Source organism: Taurulus bubalis (assembly GCF_910589615.1).
Source record: "Taurulus bubalis genome assembly, chromosome: 4".
NCBI classification, from domain to species: domain Eukaryota; kingdom Metazoa; phylum Chordata; class Actinopteri; order Perciformes; family Cottidae; genus Taurulus; species Taurulus bubalis.
The window spans coordinates 17,962,495-17,985,798 of NC_136592.1; the positions used below are offsets into that span (position 1 = coordinate 17,962,495).

Consider the following 23,304-nt stretch of genomic DNA (forward strand, 5'->3'; position numbering starts at 1 on the left):
AAGTACCTGTACTCCATGCGTTTCTCTGATGAGACGTTAAAGGAAATCACGCAGCGGTTTCGGAGGGAGCTGGTCAAAGGACTGGGCCGAGACACGAACCCCACTGCTGTGTTGAAAATGCTGCCAACTTTTGTGCAGTCAATCCCTGATGGCTCAGGTTAGTAGGCCCTACCTCAAACCCGCATTTTAACCATGGTTGGATTATCTGAACTCCATCGAGTCAAGCATTTATACGAAATCAGTATCAAAGCAAGTTTGCCTATTTTATCTCTGTATGAATGAGTGACAATAAAGGTAAGGCTGCACAGTCCAATACAAATAAAAAATGTTTACCCAAAATGACTTTCAACTTGCAAATGTATTTCCCTTCTTGGCCTTTCACAGCATGTGCCCCTTTGCTCTCCAAATAAAAAAAGTATTGGCACAACGGAGAAAGGGAGGACTATTATGCCACCACGCCTGAGTAGAGTTGCATTCAAAATATGTTACTATACGTGATATTGATAATGCAGGACGCGGCTTCATCTGAACTAAAATGCTAAAAGTATCATAAAAAAACAAGCTGATAAAGGGGATATCTGCACAACTAGATGTGCCACAGTTTTTGCCTTTGGAGGCTGAAATATGGCACGGAGGTCAAGTTCGTGGGTGTAAAGGTGTGTGTTTTGTTTTCATGCCAATAACACTTTTGACATGTCAAAGTAGAAAAAGCACAGGTGTATTCGATAACATTAAAGACAGCTGCATGCCACTTAGGAGAGGCCTTGGTATCGTGCATGCTGGCTCCCTGGAATAGCAGCACCTATTGAGTAGTTCACCAGTGATTTTGTAAATGTCTAAATGTAACGCAGGGTGAATGTGCTAACTTTATACAGTCAGTTGTGATGCTGTGATCCAAACTAAGATTATTTTAGCTGCGAGTCAACAGTGTTAACCACGACAGTGTGTTGTATTCGATGACTAGTTTAATCACTTGTGACAGTTGTTGATGAGAACAATTGAAGCTGTTGACCAATACAATGCTGAAAGACAAAGTCTTGCTGATAGATTAGTATGTCATGCAAATAAATGTTTTCTTGACCGAAATGGTTGACAAAAAGTGTCATTAGGCTCGTTCGAGATGAGCGAGTCCTGCGCAGAATCAATCACTGGCGATCGTTGCACAATGCATGCTTGTTAGATTAGTGTCCGACTTGATCCTGATATGCTCTGACGTCATGAACACGCGGGCAAAGATAACCTCACGACAGCGAGGCGGTCGCAGTTTTTAGAGCCAGGTGCCACAGTTGATCTCCACCGGGAAACGCTTGTCTGTTGCCGATTTGAAGAGCTGATTGGCTCTTAGATTTGACTAGAAACACCACTTTTTGTAGAAAATACTATTTTTCAGTGCAATTGTAATAAACCAGATTGTTGTCTGTTAGTCGCATGTTGTGCAATGAAGGTTTAATATAAAGACATATCTTGTGTGATTGATCATAATAAAGCTTATTTATATAACTCATATAAAAACGAGCAGCACATTGTTTCACAGGCAGACATGAAAATAACGGATCGAACACAATGCCAGATACGCGCACATTTCCACATAAATGTATATTTACAAACGTATGAATAAATCCCAACGAGGTCTGCAGATTACAAGTAGCCTTCAGATCAGATCTAACAGGGTGTAACTGTTTCTTCGACTTCCTCTTTTTTTAAGGTAGCTAAAAACTGTCCAACTTGACTGCAGTTTTTTTTAACACCCCCTGCTGCTGCCGTCTGCTCTTGTCCACTTTCCAGACGAGAAGCAGCTCATCTCGAACGAGCCTATTATGTAATTGACTTCTGCATGCTGTCTAATCCTGATTTACTAGAGACGTTGTGCCCTTTTAACTCAGACGAATTTGTTCATTTCTTGTACTTTGGGAAGAAAGTGTCCGTCTACTTAGACTGAGGTACAGATTTTATTATCTTAGTAGGATGAATAATAATGGACACACACACACACACACACACACACACACACACACACACACACAGAGATCAGCACTAATCCTGCGGCCATTGTTGGAGAAGAAATTGACATTGAACGTCAAAGTCTTAATGTTACAAACGGTTGAACATAGTTCAACGGTTAGACATAAGTCTAAATTATATTACAAAATAATTTTGAATCATTGTTTATGTATTTTTTTTCTTTTCTATAAATAAAAATGATACGGGGAAAAACATTCTTAATAGTAGCTGATGTACATTTAATTACCGTAGAGTAACGTGTTTCATTATCAAATATTCTGTCAAATGTGCACGGATATCAATGAACATCCATGGAAAATAACAATGACTGTGTTATTCCATTGCTCTGTTCTCACTGCTCCTGACCAGAAGATTATTTAAAATTGGAAGAACAGAATTCAACACAATTATTTGAAACCATGATTGCATTCACATTCCTTTCAGATACATTATCAGTCAGTCTGCACCACTGAGCTGACCTTGCATTCTGATCTGCACAAAACGTTTTTGGACGCGTCGCAGTAATGTGAAAAAACACTTGTGAAAGTTGAAATGTTTCTGATCCTATTAGAACATTTTCTCAGAATCTACATATTGTGGCATTTCTACTATCAGCATTTCCAACAATTTTAGAAAATCATGATTAGAGTAGGCTACTTGTGAATTAGTTTATATACAAATAAAGGGGCTCTTTACTCTGAACTCTCTCAGCTGCAGCAACACCAAGGTGATCTGATGTTCAGGTAATCTAATACCTTCTAAATGCCTCTACTTGAGTTCAGGAGTTACAGTTTGATTTGTTACTGGATCACCAAGGAATAATAATTGGATGTAAACACAGTAATAAGAAGGAAACGTGCTGTATATGCAATGAGTTACGCCTGCGTTATGCCCTCTTGTCAAAGGGCAGTAAGATCTCCGAGGCACATTACTATTATGAGGTATGAAAAGCAGCGAAACAGCATTGGAGTTTGTCAGTCAGAGAGTTTCAGACCAATTATGTTCCCAATCAGACAGGAAGATTAAACTACCGTCGCTTCTTACCGCCAAGTGACCATGCACTAAATATAGACCAGCATTTCATGGGATTGAACTAATCACGGGGCACTGACCGCACTAAGAGCAACACAGCATCCTTTTCTACACCACAGAGGTTTCTCTCTGCCACCACACCATTTTCAAACATATTCACACACTAGTATTCATTCACGCTCATCTTTTTTTGTCAAAAATAACTGATTACAATGTTTAAGACATACTTTATAATCTCACAACTTGGCATTGCTGAAACAACAGTTTCAGTGAAACAATCATATCAATGACATAAATCTCATAAAGCATCTTTTTTTTATATGTTCTTGACCAGGTGATATGGCTCTCATGAAACACTGACTCATTACATAACTCATTAACCAATAACTATACAGACCATCAATCAAACATTATTATATAGCACCTTTCTAACATGTCAAATACACAAAGGGCTTTACAAGTAATACAATGTTCATACAATATCATAGAATACAATAAATCATAATGATCAACAATAAAATGCTGTACAGTAAAATATTCAATAGAACTAAGAATAAGTATAAATAAACCAAAAGATTAAACTACATTTTTAGTTAATCTTTAAAACTATTAATATTTTCAGCTTTTCTCCTCTTGAAGGCTATTATCACATATACACACACACACACACACACACATACACACACACACATACATACATACATACACACACACACACACACACACATATACACACACACACACACACACACACACACACACACACACACACACACACACACACACACACTCAAACACACACACTCAAACACTCTCTCTTTCCTCTTATAGTGTCTCCCTCATCTTCCCATGTTTTCTGACTCGACAGAGAAGGGAGACTTCATTGCGTTGGACTTGGGCGGCAGTAACTTCAGGATCCTCCGAGTCCGAGTGAGCCATGAGAAGAAACAGACTGTTCAGATGGAGAGTCAGATCTATGACACACCAGAAGACATCATTCACGGCAGCGGAACAAAAGTAGGTTTATACTGAAACACACACACACACACACACACACAGACACACACACACGCACACGCACGCACGCACACACACTTCAGTTCAACCTGAGACAACCTCTCCATCTCTCCACCTGTGTTCCAGCTGTTTGACCATGTTGCAGAGTGTCTCGGGGACTTCATGGAAAAACACAGCATCAAAGACAAGAAACTCCCGGTCGGGTTTACCTTCTCCTTCCCCTGCCAGCAGACTAAACTAGATGAGGTGAAACGAATAATAATAAAAATGTAGTGACACACAACACTTTCCATTTATTATTATTATTATTATTATTATTATTATTATTATTATTATTATTATCTTGTAGTCATATATGTGACTATCACCATGCAGCCATTTGCATTCTGAGTTGTAATGGAGACCTGATCTACAATAGTGTGTGTTCCAGGTTCTGACCAACAAAACCAAGTCTCCGTTAAGTGTCACATCTGTCTCTTTCCTCTTCTCACTTCTGTGTCTCTCTCTGTTGTTTTCAGGGCTTTCTGATCACATGGACAAAGCGTTTCAAGGCCAGTGGAGTGGAGGGAATGGATGTTGTCAAACTGCTCAACAAAGCTATTAAGAAGCGAGGAGTGAGTTGTCTTTTGTCTCATTTGACAATGTTATCAACTTATACATTTAGTTTGAGTCAAACTGGGATGCAGAATGACTCAGATGACAGCAAACGTGTGTCTGCTTTCATTTGTTTCAGGACTATGAGGCTGACATCATGGCCGTAGTGAACGACACTGTGGGAACGATGATGACCTGTGGTTTCGATGACCAACGCTGTGAAGTTGGCATTATCATCGGTACTAAAACAATGTGCATTACAATAGTCATGAGTGTACTTTGCATTGTTCAAGTAAAATGGAATCTAGTACTCAAATATGAGAAGCAGAATATAAATGAGACTAAACTATCAGGATGTATGTATTTCTCTTTGATTAGGTACGGGTACAAATGCGTGCTACATGGAGGAGCTGCGTCACATTGACCTAGTGGAGGGAGACGAGGGCAGGATGTGTGTGAACACTGAGTGGGGAGCCTTCGGAGACGACGGCAGGCTGGAGGACATCAGGACAGAGTTTGACAGAGAGATTGACCGAGGCTCTCTCAATCCCGGCCAGCAGCTGTACGTCAAACCAAAACTATTACAGTGACGGTTTTTATTCCAGTTTCGTTCATGTTCATCTTTTTAAGCTGCGAAGGAACCACAGAACCATCTGAGGATTAGCTGTCAGTAACTCAATCAGCTGTTTCCACTGCTGAGGCCCCATGCGATTTCAGGGTTACCAAAAATAGGACATAACTCAGGAGGTCGAGCGGTTGTCCACTAGGAAGTTCGGTGGTTTTGATCCATGGTCCCTGCAGTCTACATGTCAAAATATCCTTCAGCGCGATACTGACCCCCATATTCCTGAGTGTACATATGTATTGCTCCTGATGAGCATGTATGTATGGCAGCCACTAGTCTATGAATGGGTGTGTGTGTGAATGGGTGAAGGCTGCCATGTGTGTTGAGTGCTATAAATGCAGCCCATGTACCACTTTCCATCCTTTATGTTTGGTTCTCCAAAAGACTAACGATACACATATAAACATAAACACAATAAAACTCATTCAGTGCTAACGCACATTTTATCACTGCTACGGATAACTACAATTTCCCCTTTAAATATGGGCTGTAAAAGGTATGTAAACATTATCCACAGTAAAGAACAGTAATTATTTGGTAATTAAGTTAAAGTGATAATAATACAAAACTCAGAATATTTAACCAGACGTTTTTTGGGAGTTTGTTTTACCCACCTCTCGTTTTATCTTTCACAATGTAGATTTGAAAAGCTGGTCAGTGGTATGTACATGGGGGAGCTGGTTCGTCTCATCCTGGTGAAGATGGCCAGAGAAGGCATGCTGTTCGAGGGAAAGATCACCCCTGAGCTTCTTACTAAGGGGAAGTTGGAGACCAAACAAATCTCGGCCATAGAGAAGTAAGTCACACTCCATGTAAATAACATGCATATTTTCAACTGAGTAGATTAGACAAAACTTTAAATGATATATATTTCCATCCCAGCATTGCTTTTTTTTCTATCCTGTTTAGGAGTAAGGAGGGGTTGAACAGGGCCAGAGAGACTTTAATCAGACTTGGAGTGGATCCCTCAAATGATGACTGCATTGCTGTGCAGCATGTGTGTATTGTTGCTGAAATAGCATTTGAATCTTGTGAATCCATCTTTTCAGAGATGCCGCTTAATGTAGTAATTAAACAAACTATTTAAAGACCGAATTACATTTTTTATTTTGATTTTTGTTAACATATTAATGTCAATTTATTCTGCTATATATTTTGTCAACATATCTTGTTATAAATATATATATATATATATATATATATATATATATATATATATATATATATATATATATATATATATATATATATATATATGTATCTCATGTTGTAATATCTGAAAAGGGGTAAAATAAAACAAATTAGTTTATCTTATTCTGCAGTTCATTAAGTTTGGATGTGCTGCTTGATGAATTTCTCTCCTTCAGGTTTGTGCCATTGTGTCTTTCCGCTCTGCCAACCTGATCGCTGCCGTGCTGGCAGGCATCCTACTGAGGCTCAAGGAGAACAAAAGCGTGGCACGTCTCCGAACCACTGTAGGGATCGATGGCTCGCTATACAAGATGCACCCACAGTAAGTAAAATTAAGAATAAAGATATTTACATTTATGTTGCATTGCTTTTTTGATGTTTGAGTTGCAATCTGCCCTTAGGTGTTTGGAGGTGGTTTACTACATATTTATATAACCCTTTCTGATGAAAAATGTTCTCTCCTAATTAAACTATCTTATATGTATTTCAGATATGCACGTCGTCTTCATAAGACAGTCCGTCGTTTAGTCCCAGACGCTGATATTCGATTCCTGCTGTCAGAGAGCGGCAGTGGAAAAGGAGCAGCAATGGTGACAGCTGTGGCCTACCGACTCGCTGAACACTCACGAGAAATTACCCAAACGTTGTCCGAATTCCGCCTAACGATAGAACAACTGCTGGAGGTGAGGACAGGGAGATGACGTAGTTTTTGTATTTGTATGTGTTTGTTTGTGGGCACCATTCACTGTGTGTTACATTACTATTGAAGATATTCCTAAATTCCTCCAGGTAAAGAAGAAAATGAGGATAGAGATCCAAAATGGCCTTTCAAAGAGCACTCAGGAAGCAGCTACTGTCAAAATGCTGCCAACTTTTGTATACAGCACTCCTGATGGCTCAGGTGACACACGCACACACATCCAGATGCATATACATACATTCATTCATACATACAAAGCATTGGCTCCATTCAAAACCTGAGCTTTCTATTTTGTTTTTAATCGAATACAAACATGGCCAACAATAGTAACATCCTAGAGGGTGAACAAACAAACAAACTAAGCAAGGAATGCTATTGAAAGTTATTTGGAAAATTCCTCTCAAATGCAGACAAAAATTTAGATTTCCACATTGACATCCTAAAGCATATCTCTGGTTACTGTTTAATTAATTTATCTGTTTGTCTGCCTGCTTCGTTTTTCAGAACATGGCGATTTTCTGGCTTTGGATTTGGGAGGAACCAACTTTAGAGTTCTTTTAGTCAAGATTCGCTCTGGCAAGAGGAGAACAGTGGAGATGCACAACAAGATCTACTCTATTCCTCTAGAAGTGATGCAGGGCACAGGAGAGGAGGTGAGATCCATCAGTCATTTCATCCGTTAATCTGTGTTGGACGGAAGTAATGCAGACAATGCTTTCTAGTGAAAGTCAGACGGGTGGGTGAGAAACTTTGAACTTAACCTCCTGTTAGCTTGTTGGTACTGTAAAGATCAGCATAGTTCGGGAGGAAGTCAGGGTTGTGACGCTTAGTGGTAAGTGGATAAGATAGACGCAGAGAAGAAGGTCGATAGGTTAGAGGAAGACTTTTTCGAGATTAGCACTGAGTCGAAACGTAGATTTGAATTTGTTTACCAGTTGAGGCTAATCCTGTCTGTCACCTTTGGCCTTTTCATCCTCATCTTACTTCTGCATGTGTTTCTCTTACCCCAAAAGTAGCCCAACCTTAGGGCTGGGTGATATGGCCAAAATCACGTTAACAATATCTCAAAATATAGCATGTTTTCTGGTAATTTTTTTAATAAATGAATAGTCTATATGAAATAACCTCACGGTAATCTGTGTGAATTAATACTTGAAAAGTACTCAGTATTTTCTCAATGTATTAAGATTTTAATTAAGAAATTTGAGTAAGTGTGTGGTTGTTTTAATCATTTTGTAATTGTATCTGAATATATCGATATATGATTTCATCTCGATATGATGCCATTAGAATATGATAAATTATCATATTTAATTATCGCCCAACCCTAAAGTCCAGAGTCAAGTACAAAGTCCTAAACTTTGATCACGCTGCAAAATCAAATACCGCTCAGTCGGATAATGTTCGTTATTTATGGTTCTCTCCTGCATCTTGATTAGAGGTTGTTGCAAATTGATCTGGGTTATTATTAAGTGTCTACTTGATTGGAATGAATAGTGTTAACTTTAGTTGATTCACTATGGGACATGAATTGATTGAAACTTTTAAAAGAGAGATCTGATTAATCTGGCGAGTAATCAGTATTGGAGTTTATCAGTAAAATAATATTAACTGGAAACTCAAAATGGAGCAGAAATATTTAAAATAAATAAATACTGTAGTTTCATATATTGTCATATCTTTCTTCTTCCAGTTGTTTGATCACATTGTGCAGTGTATCAGTGACTTCCTGGACTACATGGGGATGAAGAACACTCGTCTTCCTCTTGGCTTCACCTTCTCTTTCCCCTGCCGACAGACCAGCCTGGATGCTGTGAGTGTACAGCTCTTCTTCCCTCTCGGATATGCTGAACTGCCTCTGCCAAGAGGAAAATCCAAACCACTGTTTTGTGTTAAAGTATTTAGCAACACTGTTTCAGGAGCCCAAACGTAGAGTGCTATGAGCCCTGATCAGAACAGGACATTCTCGTATCCTATGCAAAATGTGACAATCTTTCATTGAAAATTGAATTTAAAAAAATGTGTGCGTGTGTGTAGGGCATCCTGGTGACTTGGACCAAGGGCTTCAAGGCAACAGACTGTGAAGGAGAAGATGTGGTGGGTCTGTTGAGGGATGCCATCAAGAGGAGAGAGGTAGGATATGAGGAGCAGCATCATTCAGTAAAATATGTGTGGGCTGTGGAATGGTGTCACATTATGTGTTGCTTCTTTAGGAATTTGACCTGGATGTTGTGGCGGTAGTGAACGACACAGTGGGAACCATGATGACATGTGCCTACGAAGAACCCACCTGTGAGATTGGACTCATTGCTGGTTAGTTTACCTTATATTCACTCTATTTTGATAAATATGTATGTTTCTGTTTGCTGTCAATCTAAGGTTTCTTTCTGATTATAGGCACTGGCAGCAATGCATGTTACATGGAGGAGATGAGGAACATTGAGATGATAGATGGAGATGAGGGCCAGATGTGTGTCAACATGGAGTGGGGGGCTTTCGGAGACAATGGATGTCTTGACGACATTAGGACAGAGTATGATCGCACTGTGGATGACTTCTCCCTCAATCCTGGGAAACAAAGGTTCAAATTACACACACACAGACACACATCCATGTCTATTAAGATAGAACCCCTTTATATGCATGTTTTGTGCTTGCTTGTGTTTTAACAGATATGAGAAAATGTGCAGCGGCATGTATCTCGGCGAAATTGTGCGAAATATCCTAATGGATATGACCAAAAGAGGATTCCTCTTCAGAGGACAGATTTCTGAAACACTGAAGACCAGAGGCATCTTCGAGACAAAGTACCTCTCACAGATAGAGAGGTAAGAATAATGAGCACTTTGTTTGTGTCTACTCAAGGAGGCAAAAAGTAATCTGGACTTTTACATCCAAGCTGTGAAAGTCTCAGTAGATTGCATCTCATTTTGTACAACAGCATCTGCAACTAATTATCTTTTCTTATTTCACTGTTTGGCTACTCATGTTCTTTTCCTTTTAAAGTTGTTCTTGAATTGAGTTAAACTTTTCTTTTGCTAATGGCTCAGTCTTTATGTATTTGTAATTTCTCCAGTGACAGATTGGCTTTGCTGCAAGTGAGATCCATCCTGCAACACTTAGGGCTGGACAGCACCTGTGAGGACAGTATCATAGTTAAAGAGGTAAGGTATAGCAAGATACATATGTGTGCGCATAAATAATAATTATATTATAATGTGTTTTTCGAATTTTAAAACCGTAGCACGCAAGCATGTTTAGTATCTAATCCAGTCTCAAGTTATCATCACAAACGCATTGCCCGTATTGCATCTCAAATGGATTTTGAAGAGAATTAACACCCATTTGACATTTTATTGGTAACACATACCTATCTATAAACTGCCCATACAGTTAAATCAACACCTTTCTAATACAATTGCAATACAAATGAACAATACATCCTTTATGAAAGTATGATTTATTGCATTCATGTTTTATTAGGCTACATTTATTTTCGCTATGTGTACTTAATAAACTGGAAACTGAGTGTAGATGGTGGACAATGGACATTGTGAAGGAATCTAAGCCCCACAGTACATTGTTATCACTCTTGTCTTGTGAAAAAGGTCAGTGTCAGCTGAGTGTCAGCAGAAACAGTGTCATCAGAAACAGACATGTTAAGATTAATTTCCAATTTGTGTGGCGGAATATGATATTTTCTGGATCAGCAAACTGTGACAACAACGTCAGTTAAGTGTTGCAGTCACGATAATGGTTTTCATTATTATACAGGTATGTGGGGCAGTGTCACGTCGTGCAGCTCAGCTGTGTGGGGCAGGAATGGCGGCTGTGGTCGATAAGATCAGAGAGAACCGGGGACTGGACCATCTGAACATCACTGTAGCGGTGGACGGGACACTCTACAAACTACATCCACAGTGAGTTAATTCATCAGAAGCAGAGAAAACTATTCACTCCCCACTCAAGGGTCTAAGACACAGAGATAGGATACATTGACTTGTCAGAAGGACTTGTTTAGACACTTGTTTACCTTATTTACATGACAACTGTATTTTTCATCCCTTGGTGTGGAAATTGCTCGCAGCCGACGAGTAGATACATACACAAGCAGGCTCAACCAGCCATGGACAACAATGATGAGCTGCAGGTCATTTTAGCTCAACAAATGAGTGCCCCTGTTGAGTGATGCTTTACTGATGCACTAATCATGTATGAGATGTGTTGACAGTTGCTCAACACAAGAGAGATACCTGAAGTTAAATGAATTCTCTTACTCCACTTCCTGTCTTTTAAGTCATGTTAGTTTTAGCACATGGCATACACAAATTGTCCAATCCTATCATTTCACCATCACTGAAGTGGAAATGTCATTCATGGGAGACGAACAATCAGAAAAGTCCATCTCTTTGCTCATACAGGTCTTACTGGCTTTCTGAAACCTGCAAGTTGTTGTTTAACTTGTCAAAAATGTAACCTGCTGCTCTCACTCACTGTATTTTTTTCCTATTTGGTACAATCTTCATCACTTCCCTGTTAACATGTTGTCAAATATTTTGTCTCTGTCTAGTTTCTCTAAGTTCATGCATCAGACAGTAAAGGAACTGGCTCCTCAGTGTAACGTCAACTTCCTGCTGTCGGAGGACGGCAGTGGGAAAGGAGCTGCGCTCATCACAGCGGTGGGCTGCCGCCTGAGACAGGAGCTGAACAACAAATAAAAAATATGTCTTCTATCTTGCCATTATCTCCCCACTTTTCTGAGTTAACCCTAACCCTCTCCTCCCCTTGTCTCCTGTCCTCCTAAAGCCAACCAGTCCAGTCAATGTAACACGCTCCTGTAGCTGCTTTCGCCGTCTACATGATCCAGAGAGGAGATATTTTTCTCTGCTGTGTTTGGTAGCAGAGAGTGAGGCACTATGTTGTAGTTAGATTATCTTATAATAACCCATGTAACAATACCCAGACTCTTAAGATTGTTTGTAGGTTACACTTATCTCTATAGATAAGACACACACATTTAACTCTTGTAAAAAGAAATGTACAGGGCAGATTAAAAAAAAAGAGTCCACACATGAGCTTTTTATCATCGCCATATCGAGGAGTCCTCTGATAATTGCAGTCTGTTACAATGTACCACGTACAATAGTTGAAAGACAATTTCCAAAAGCATTGCAGAGAAACGTTTATCCTTGCAACATGTTCAGTAAATGCAGGGACATAGAAACAGAGCTTTAGACCAAAGTTTCCAAAGTGTGTCTGCTGTCTGCTGCAGGATACTGACTGTCTCTACATCAAGATGTAAAAGGAATATGCGGTTAAATATTAATGTGTAATGAGGTTAAAGGGAATATTTTTGCTTTAAAAGGTGTAATATCTCACCCAGATGTGATACAATATGTTATACATACATTGTTGCTATTTATTTTATTTTTGTATTGGGCAAAAATATTGCTGTTGCAATAATGCTTGCTAAATGTGCAGATTTGGACAAATGTATGACAACAATCCTATTCTACTCTAATGTGCACTTGTATACGAAGTAAAAATCCTGTTGTTGGTTCTATCACAACTATTGATACGTTGTTGTTGTAGTTGTCTTAAGATGTTCTGGCTACCCTCATCATCACAGTGAGCTAAGTTACTTAGCAACAGCCGTGATACAGGAATGCGGTGCTAACATAGATGCCATTGGAACAACAATGGCCAAACTTAAAGGGGAATTTAAACATTTTTGGAAATAAAGCTTCTCCCGGTACTCATTCACTGTACTCCATATGCCCTTAAAAACTCAGGAGGTTGTTTAAGTGAATTACTGTAAGGCTCAGTCAAGTAGCACAATTCATGCAAAGGCGAATATTTATTTTCTCTGCAATAAAATCAAAAGATCTTATTTTTGCTGTTAATTATACTGAAACAACTGGTAAATTTATACTTTCACTCATATATACTTTTTCATTGTAGTGGTTGACCTTTTAAAATCCTAGACTGTGATGTGAGATGCTACATTTTACAGCCATATTTGTTAACTACAGTTCAAATTCTTGTGACATATTAACACCAGTCCAAAACTGCCCCAGTAAAGTTTTATTTCCATTCCTACTACTACTCATTACTGCCATGATGAAGAGGGCCAGCCTCTACTGCAGGTCCTGAACTACTCTGCCTTCAGATGTTCCCCAAATGTCTAAAAGGCAGCCCCACATCATACAGACACTTTAAACTCTGCTTCTGTTCACAAAACCCAGACTGTATCTGTCCAACACTGTCAATCAATCAGTCCCTAAATAAAGACAAACCTGTGTCAATCAAGAGTTGTATTGTAAGAGGTTGCAGATTATTATTCTCGGACAATTCTTTCGGACCATTTTTTTCTTCCTTTCTCTCCTCTTACCGGTCACTCCACTGCACACTTCATATTTAAACACTCATGCCACATACACTTAACTTTAACTTTAACTTAAACACACAAAACACTTTAACATACACTTATATTAATGTTATCTGTTGTCTGAGCACTTTATCTTTATCTATAATTGATTTAAACATCATTGCACTGTTGCTGTCGTTGGCTGTTGATTGTTGTTTGTCTCGTCTAATGTTTAATGTATGCACCTTCCGCCTAACAAAATTCCTCGTTTGTGCAAACATTCCTGGCAATAAACGGTTTCTGATTCTGATTCTGATGGTGGTATAACGCCCCAGGAAAATGAAATACTCAGGTGAAGTACCTTGTTCTACACTTTGGGAGGCGTTGTACTTGTATGTGGAAGTTGTATTTCTCTTTCCTGTGGAAATACTGCATTAATAATAAGGGACATAAGGTCACACATTTCTTTTACTTTAGTCTGATAGTATTGTTCACAAAAATGGGTAATTTGCACCTTTAATCTCCAAACAAGTGTTTCCTTTTTTCTTTCCTAAAGCAAATTATACTCTGATAATAATGGAATAAAGACACAAAACAACGCAGACACATTCATTTGAACAATTGGAACTCAATTCACATTTACTAAAAAGAAAAATCAAATACAAATGTTGTAGCAAGAAAACATGGGACAAGGACACCGACTAAACAGCAACCTTCACTCAGTTTACAGAAACAGAAAGATAACGAGCTCAAGCATCACTAAATATAAACAGCAAACAACCCAAGATAATATATTTACTTTGCTTTGTGGTACATTATATGCACTTCCCATAATTAAGCACTCATACAACACTTTTATTCATAACTTGAAGACCCATGCACTCTAGAGATACTACCACCAGCCGACGACTGATTTGTCTCCGTCCATGGTTGATGATTACGCAAAGTATAAGCTGGTTTATAGGAAGCACAATCTTGTTAGAAAATCCTAGTTCTAGGTGATCGTGGTGTGAGTTTTGCATTGTAGTCATTGTTGATGGTAAATTAGAACATTATGGCTGAAATGAGATATAGCGCAGGTGTACAAACAAAACCGAAACAGGCAGTCAGGTTCTGCAATTTAATAACCATGCAAATGAGCTCGAGCTGCATTAACTCAGACATTTGTCTCTGCAAAGACAGATGCAGGACATTAATCAAATGAAACAAGATACTCCTTGTTATCATTCAGACTTTATCACACCTCACTCTTGAAATGGAAGCACATGCATCCATCATAATATCTTGTATCGTATCATATCTTATCTTGTATCCTCTTTTGGTGGGGTGTTTATGACGCCGCTATCATTTTAAGTAACCTGCAAAATTAAGGTTGGGGAATCTTTGGGATTTACACAATGGTTGTTGGTTTCATGTCTAATTTGATCTAAATTCTATATAAATAAACATGTACATGGAGGTCTCACACACATGGAAACTCCACCGTGTGAGTGGCCGTTTATTAACAGTCATATACACATGAGTTCATGTCTCCCTATTCCCTCCTTGCAGTTGTCCTCCTCTGCTCATACACCAAGGCCATCTTCTTTTTGTAGTCCATCTTCTGAACATTGTAGTTTCACCCCTGCAGACCCACGTCACTAACATCCGCCTGCCGTCGCATCATAATTATGTAGTAAAAGTAGAGTCTCGGATTCTCTAAACACCGCGGTTGTCTTTTCCTAACTCGTGAATTCTCCTTCACATCTTTCCTTGACCCTGTGACGCTTTCCACAGAGGGCAAGGACAATTGTTTAAGACGTTAAGAGGTCATTTTTGACTATTTGACCGCACCCAGATAGACCAGGACAGTTCAGTTTACTCAAGTTAAGGCAGGCTCAACACCAGGAGATCAGTCATAAAGGCAAACAATGCAAAAGGCGCTGGGGTCAGAACAGCCATACAAGAGCTTGTAATCAGAAATAACGCTGGAGCGCTCGGCAGTAACACACAGGACAATCTGGCAGGGAACAAGTGCAAGTGGAGGACTTAAATAGCGAGGGACTGATGACATTACATTACATTACATTTAATTTAGCTGATGCTTTTATCCAAAGCGTCCCTCAGCAATAAGGAGCGTGACAAAATGGCTACAAAATATGAGGCAGAGGCAGGGAAACTCTCTGAGTCAAAGAAAACAATCTTCGATCTCTGCCAGGAGAAAGAGGATTTGTCTTTGAGACTCAGAGAGACACAAAACGAGCTGTTGAGGGAGAAACCCGAACGCCTCCGGAACAATGAAGCCTTGGAGGCTAACATCAAGTCTCTGGAAATGGCAGCGAAAGACAAGGACCTGAAGGAACAGGAGCTAGAAGAACTTCAGGATAAGCACCAGAGCGAGGTGAAAGAGTTGAAGGAGGAGATGGTGAATCTCAACATCACTAACGAGAATCTCCTTTCCAAGCTTAATGACACAAACAATCAGCTCAGCATCCAAGAAGAGCCCTGGAAAAAAGAAGTATGCTTCTCTGGACAGAATGCACCAAAGGAACCTAAAGAAGACCATTCTGTCCATGAGACAAGCGACCGAGACAACCCAGAGAATTCTGGAAGAAAAATTTAAGGCCGAGCTGAACCGAAATTATAGCTTGCTGGCCCAACTCGGAGAGGTGTGCGACGAACAAACGCTCCTGGAGGACATCTGTCTGAAGTTAAAAAAAAAGTGTCGAGGCGCCTTTGGCAGGAGGATGCAGGCAAGAGAGGTTGAATTAGAGAAAATGAAAAAAAAAATGCGGGACAAGCAGACGCAGGCGGAGACGGTGCCAACACACGGCGCCGACGGCCAGAGCCCTCCACCCCCCTACTCCTTTAGGAATAGAATGATGCATCTTAGCGATTAGGACTCTGTTACGTCGGGGTAGAGTGATTCTCCTTGGTTGCTCTCACGAAGGTCTCTTCCTTCTTTTCTTTTTTTCCTGTGAAAGGTTTTTTTTTATTTTTGGGGAGTTTTTCCTGATCAGGCTCTTCCTTTTCTCGCCTCAAGTTTTCATGGATCGTGGCTGTCTGGATCGAATGTGCTGTAACTTTTTTTACGTTGTTCATTCTGTTCACATGACATCTATAGCTTCCGTCCATCCGGGGAGAGTGATTCTCCTCGGTTGCTCTCACAAAGGTTTCTCCCCTTTTTTCCCTGTGAAAGTTTTTTATTTGATCCGATGTGAGGTCCCAGGACAGGGATGTCTTGTGTGTACAGATTGTACAAACTGAATTGAATTGAATAAACACACAGAGCTACACAGTGGTAAGTGATTTACCCTGTTGTAGCACTGTGTATTGGCAATATTCACTTTAGGCTTTTGGAAACTAAATGATTATCTCCAATTAGTCCTAATAGTGTTGGGTATTCTCCTGGTGATCAGGTTATCCCAAACAAATTAATAAAACAAAAACAAACAATTGAATTCTATGTTCTCGCCTTTCTGATTAAATATAGACTGTATTAACACAAATGGATGACATGATGGTGACTTTAAAGAAGAAATGCTGGTAGCAGTTTGAGTTATGATTTTAATAAACTGAAGCTGATAAAAAAAAAGATTAATGTTATAAAATACATTTTTGAGGTTAGAGAAAGTAATACACATGTGACCTTCTTTACTGAGGGGTTAATGAATATGTTTTACATTAGCATTATTTACTGGTAATTTAATTATTAACAGAGTTGTAAACTATTAAACATGTTTTTTTTAAGTAACACCAGACTTCTTCTCTCGTTGTGTGAATGCATGTTTCTCTGAATAACTGCAGGTAGTCGAAGCTTTAATGATGTGAAAAGTCACAGACGTATGAGATTAATAAACACAGAAATAATAAATACATCCTGTCTCATTCGGCTAAAGTCTGATTCTGAGTTTACTATACTATTTATTATATGTATTCATAATGAACAATTAACATGTATTCATAAGTCAAGTTATGAGATTTGCATTTACTTCCGGTCTTGACAGAAAATAAAGGACATAAAACATAAAAAGACACTTACAAAATAAAGGCTTGCAGAAAATTGTCTGCCTATTAACCAAAACGTTTGAGAGTAATTTACACATATCTTGCATAATAAACCTGAATGTCAACACTGTTAAGAAGCATTCAGAAGGTCACCTCTATGGCTCACTAATTACAAAGCTGCTAACATAAAGCCATGGTGAGATGAATTAGTGCTATGTTAGAGGTCAAACTCTGCTTTGAACCTGCAAGTTCAGATTCTGTGGGAAACAAAGCTTGTGTTAGTTTTATTAATTTAACCTCAATTCAAGAGTTATTCAATATTATTCCTTCGGGTGTATGTTTCAATAGAAGGAAAACAAGTTGTGTTCATTCAAATTTCATTCACTCCTTGTTGGTTCAGAGACAACTTTAACTATTTCAATGGCAAGCACACAGAATAAGACAAGGACAGAAGAAAGAAAACATCAAGGTCCAGCTGGAAAACAAGGAGGACTTTCTTGGATCATCCCCAAGAAAAGAACAGAGATATGCAAAAGAACATTTGTAGCCTTAAAGCCCAGCTGCATGAAGCTAGACGGGGACAATCTCCATCCCAGTTTGAAAAGAAAAGCGGAGTTTAGGAACTTCTGTCAAGCTAACGTGGATGAACAGATTACAGTGTTAAAATTGCATAAATATGCCATTGTTTACATGTGGTTACCAGGGGTTGTATTCGAGAGCACATTAAACTCTTGTCGTGCGACTGTAAGAGTGGTTTATTGTTGTCCACTACATGCGCGCGGTTGCCTGCGAGTCTGTGTGTGTGTGTGTGTGTGTGTGTGTGTGTGTGTGTGTGTGTGTGTGTGTCAGAGACAAAGGGGCATTAAGCACTACATCATACTACTATTGTAAAGAAATTCAGAAACGTATTATTCAGAACATGTTTCTTTTTATTTACAAACTTCAAAAAGCAAAAAAATTAAAGGATCTAAAAGTAGTCCAAGGTCATACACATGATCCACAACAGGCTTCAACAACAGCCAAACCTCGAAGACAGCAGCTTTAACTCCTCGGCTAAAAATGGAATTCAGACAGTTGGCATGGCTCAAAGCGATTTGTATAAATAAATATGTAAATTCAAGTAGAAAGCTGTGAAATAAAAGAGCAGTCGGTCAGCACGTCACACGCAGAGCTGACAGCCGAACAATTAAACTCTGAGGAAACTCGCTCGTTGGACATCGACACGCATGGACATTTTCTGGTGATACGACAACGAACCACGGAACATTAAGACAGAAGAACACTTAATATCATTATTTTCTTTCTCTTTAGACAATGAGCGGTTGGACTGCTTCACGTTCTGACTCTTTACTAGTGAATGAGCTTCGTTTACATGCACTCAAATGTCTCTTGTCTTTACATACTTAAGGTTTGCATCCCAATTGCAAACAAACTTGTGAACAGGCAGGATATTCCAACGAAGGAATCTGAGCTCATACGGATGAAAAGGGTTTTTAAGCTCACAGCTCAGTATTGCGTTATTGTCAATTTATACCTGATGTCCTTTTTTTGTATTTTTTAGGTTCCTCTTAATCAAGAGCTGATCAGACTTATCACAAATGGGATATGATAATGAATCAACCCTTCTCACAGATGCTACTCTGGCTCTTAATATGCACAGTAACGCACTTATTGGTTGATGTGCTGGGCCACAAAAATCACAAGAAAGTTATTTCCATCTGTAGTAACAACAATGGTAATATGACAATAACACTATTACAAACAAGAAAAAGGAAAAGCAACAAAAGGGAAAGAAAAAAAAATTTACAAAAAATAAAAATGAATAAATATCATAAATAAATACATTTGGTGAATTCAAATATTGAAAAAAAGAAGAGAACAACAAATTTGACATAAGCAAACAAAAAAATGACATGGAAGCTAAAGAACAGGAAATGATCAGTCTTTACTTTAATTTATTTTTCAACCAAAGAGCTGGTGTTTCTTTTTTTAAAAAGCTCTTTCCGGGGCCATTCTGGAGGAGAAGACTTCCCACACGAGACCAGCGCAGACCAAAGTGGATTTGCTGGTTTTATGGTTAATCAAAAGGGAACTGGGTCCCGTGAAGCTTTCCCAGCTCTCAGCCGGTCCACAGGTATACAGGTCTGTGTCTCTTGTACAGTGCAGTGCAGCGTACAGCGTCGCCTGCAAGGTCACGGAGAGACGGACATGTACTCCTCGACTGTGAGGACGCTGTAGACGGAGCGTGTTGCTGCGGTGGAGTTCGAATCTGCTCTACATTATTTGGTCTCTTAAGACGTGACCCTCTTCGAACGCTACACCGTCTCTCTCTCCAAAAACACACAAAAAACTGTTTGGTTTCACAATGACCTCTGTTCCCAAAAGGAGATGAGACAGAGAGAGGGAGATACAAACCGCAGAGCAGAGGTGGAATATGTGACCAAACTGAGCTATATATATTTTGTTGTTGTTCCTTTTGTAACCCTTAAGAACACGACACAGTAACGACACATGCGCAACCAAAACTGGGGTTTGCAAGATTCGTTCCTCCGGGGTCGCACAAATACAAACAGGATATAGGCTTGAGTGAGTGTTTTACATCGCTTTTCGCTAGGCTACAGTAAGCCTGTGGGTGAGATTCAGAGAGCCGCAGTGAGCGCCTGTCTCTCTTTACCTCTCCTCTCTCACAGTTAACATTCAGAAAGATGGAGGCAAAAAGGCATTTTCTGTTGGTTGGTTCTCCGCTACGAGGAGGACACCTCACAAGAACACAGTTTGTTTGTTTTGTTCTTCTTATTTTCATCTGGCTGTTTTTTAGGCAATGGTTTTTCTTTGAAAAGTAAATATAAAACGCAAAGAAGAAAATAATAAGAGGAATCAGTTCTTCCCATGTCTGATACCTAAATAGAAGGAGTCTTCTGAAAAAAGGCCTGGTTTAAAAGGCATTTGTTTAAGCATACATTCTTTCATTAGAAATTTAAGGTTTCAGTAATCGTCTTTAACGTCATCCTCAACAAGCCGCCACCGCCTCTTCCATCCCGCTTCCTTTTCTCTCTCTTTTCTTTAAGAACAAAAACGTACAATACCCCTGTGTCCTGGCAGTGAATCATTCAGTTCAATCAAAATGTTTTTTTAAAGTTCCGTTTGATCTTTTTACCTTTTCTTTTTACCATTTGAAGAAATATTCAGTAGTAATATTTAACAACTGACAAACAATACCATTTCCGTTACTGATATTTAACAAATGTTACTACCAGCTAAATCAATTATCAACCCAGCAACTCCACCCTACGTCATCTTTTGAATTAGCTTTAAAAAAGCAACAAGTCCACATTTAGCAAAGCTGCAGAACTAGAGTCTCTAACGTCAACACTACAACTAGTGGCCATTTGTGGTCACTGCAGGCCCAAACTCAGCAGTTCTAAGTCCAGTGATTAGTATTTCAATGCCAGTTTTGGAAGCCCAAAGTCTTCTACATTTTTATTTTCTTCATCCGATGATGAACGATGATTTTTAAATTGAAGCTCGCTCGAACAACCGCATCATCCGTCCGTCACTGTCCCCTCACCTCGATTACATCATCGTCATCGTCCGAGCTGCTGGCGCTGCTGCCATTCCTGCCATTGATCAGCACTGGGCCCCGGTGGCCCTCAGACCGTGCTGAAGGGGAGAAGGAGGAAGGAGACGATGAGGAGGAACTGGAGGCAGCAGTGGGAGGGTACTGGGAGAGGAAGCTGGCTCCAGCTGGCCCAGGGGTGGCGGCTGAACCCGGAAGGCCACCGGGGAGAATCGACCCCGTGTACAGGCTGGCCAGAGATGGACTGTAAGAGAGAGGGAAGCCCGGCAGCAGCATCCCGGTCATGCCCACCATGCTGGGGCTCAGCATGAACGGCGGCAGGGCTCCTGGGACTGAACTGGCAGCTGTGACCGATGCAGAAGATGATGAGGAAGAGGAGATCGCGGCCGCAGTGGTTGTCGTGGAGCAGGAGGAGGAAGAGGAGGTGGGGACGCTGCTGGCTCTGCCAAAGCCAAAGAGATCTGGGTAGATGTAACTGGGGTCCCTCAACTGAGTGTGGGGGGGCTGGAAGTAAGGCAAACCTGCACCCATGAAGATCGGGTGCCCCAGTGACCCACCCAACAGGACAGGGTTGAGGCCCAGAGGAGGGAGGCTGTAGCCCCCAGTGAAGGGGAAGCCTGGTGAGGCCAGAGGGGCTGAGGAGTGTATGCCTGCAGAGGGCTGCCTACTGGGCCGCTCATCTGGGGACAGGGTGGAGGCTTTGCGCTAGGAGCCTGTCACAGAGGCATCATGGTGGCTCAGATTTCCGAGAGCAAAACTGCTCCCATTACTGCCGTTGGTCTGAGCCAGTTTGATAGAAGGCAGGCTGGTCTCGGTGCCCTCTGCTGCCCTCTCTGGTGGAGCCTAGGGCGGAAGTGGTGGATTGGCCATAGGGAGTACCGGGAGTTTTCCCGGTGGGCCGGTCAGTAATGGGCCGGCAGTGGCTGACCTTTTTTTTTTTTTGTATGTAAAGACGCATAAGTGGCCCAGTGGCCCTATGATAGGCCCAGTAGTCCCGCCCACGCATTTTCCAGACCCCCCCCTCGTCCATTCACCTTTAATGATGAGCTAATGACACATCACTAGCAATCTGTGAGAGAGAAGAGAAAGCAAAAATGGAGAAAAAACGAAAAGAAAAACTGAGGGAAAAGAAAAAAAACCTCTTGCAACTGATGCTGCTAAGAGCAGAAATATAATAAACATGTTTGCCGGCGGCGGTGGTGTAGCCTCCGGCTCCGGGGCTTTGGCTGCGCCGGGCGCGGCGGGTCCCTCTCAGGTGTCGTCGGACAGTGAAAGTGAGGCTCCCGCTGCCATGGTGGCACAGTGTCATGAAGTGGAGCTTCTAATGAGCACCAAGGCAAGTCTGGTATGAACGGACTCACTTTACTGGTGAACTGCAGCATTACAACTGTTAAAGCATTGAGAACGCGCTCTTGCACCCGACATGTATATATTTTCCACACGTAACATCAACATTAGTTAGCGTCAACAAGCACGTATCATTGTACTTTCTGCCTTCAAAGTAAAAGCACTTCCTGTTTCCATGCTCTTCACAATAAGAGTAAATAATGTAATAAAACAAGTTACAACATACAGGAGGGGGAGGAGGAGATTGATAGCAGGTGAGTGTGCTAGCTAACATGTTGATATTGTGGATAAACACTCATTCACTAAATGTTCAGAAACGTTGTCTATGAACTTTACTTGACATAATAGATAGCGTGTGGTGTAAATCTAGTTCTAAAATGTTGTAAAATTATATACTATCCTGATTAATTAACCACTATTTTATGGTGCTGTGGTTTGAGCATGCAGTTCACCAGAGTTAAAGTGTATTAAGTATCAATATACTTTCTTTAAGCTCCAATTTGTTCAAATGTGCTTTACCTATTTTTTTCTGTCAGTGTTTATGGTTTATTGTCCATGCTTTTCTTTTTTTTGAACACTTATTTATGGAAATTTTCAGATTAAATTACATCAAATAAGAGACAAGGAGACAATGACCCATTTCAGTATAGTAGTGTTATTAAGGGCTTGTGTGATTATATGTACAGTACATCAACGGACCGAGTTGGCACAGCTCTGCGCGCGGATTGTGGTGGGTCAGTCTGGACCAAAAGGTCCAGGGCCGAATTTTTGTCCCAGTCCAGGCCTGTATTGGTGTGTTCAGAGGTCACTGTTCAATAGGAACATAAGCTCTGTCCACATCAGGCCTTCTGAAAGGTCCTTTCGCA

At 40.3% G+C, this 23,304-nt stretch overlaps 1 protein-coding gene across 2 annotated transcripts; it reads left to right on the plus strand.

Moving 5' to 3' along the window:
- LOC306735501 (hexokinase-1-like) lies at nucleotides 1-13,454 on the plus strand. 2 transcript variants are annotated; one of them, XM_079216973.1, is made up of 20 exons: nucleotides 1-157; nucleotides 3,902-4,050; nucleotides 4,177-4,296; nucleotides 4,569-4,664; nucleotides 4,784-4,883; nucleotides 5,023-5,206; nucleotides 5,910-6,065; nucleotides 6,179-6,266; nucleotides 6,637-6,782; nucleotides 6,951-7,143; nucleotides 7,250-7,361; nucleotides 7,665-7,813; nucleotides 8,854-8,973; nucleotides 9,198-9,293; nucleotides 9,374-9,473; nucleotides 9,558-9,741; nucleotides 9,833-9,988; nucleotides 10,237-10,324; nucleotides 10,935-11,080; nucleotides 11,731-13,454. In XM_079216973.1, exons 1-20 carry the CDS (start codon nucleotides 16-18, stop codon nucleotides 11,876-11,878), a joined length of 2,673 nt encoding a protein of 890 aa, XP_079073099.1. In that variant the 5' UTR covers nucleotides 1-15; the 3' UTR covers nucleotides 11,879-13,454. The 2 variants fall into 2 exon arrangements, with proteins under 2 accessions (XP_079073099.1, XP_079073100.1); XM_079216974.1 differs by lacking the exon at nucleotides 4,569-4,664.
- The last annotated feature ends 9,850 nt before the right edge of the window (nucleotides 13,455-23,304 follow it).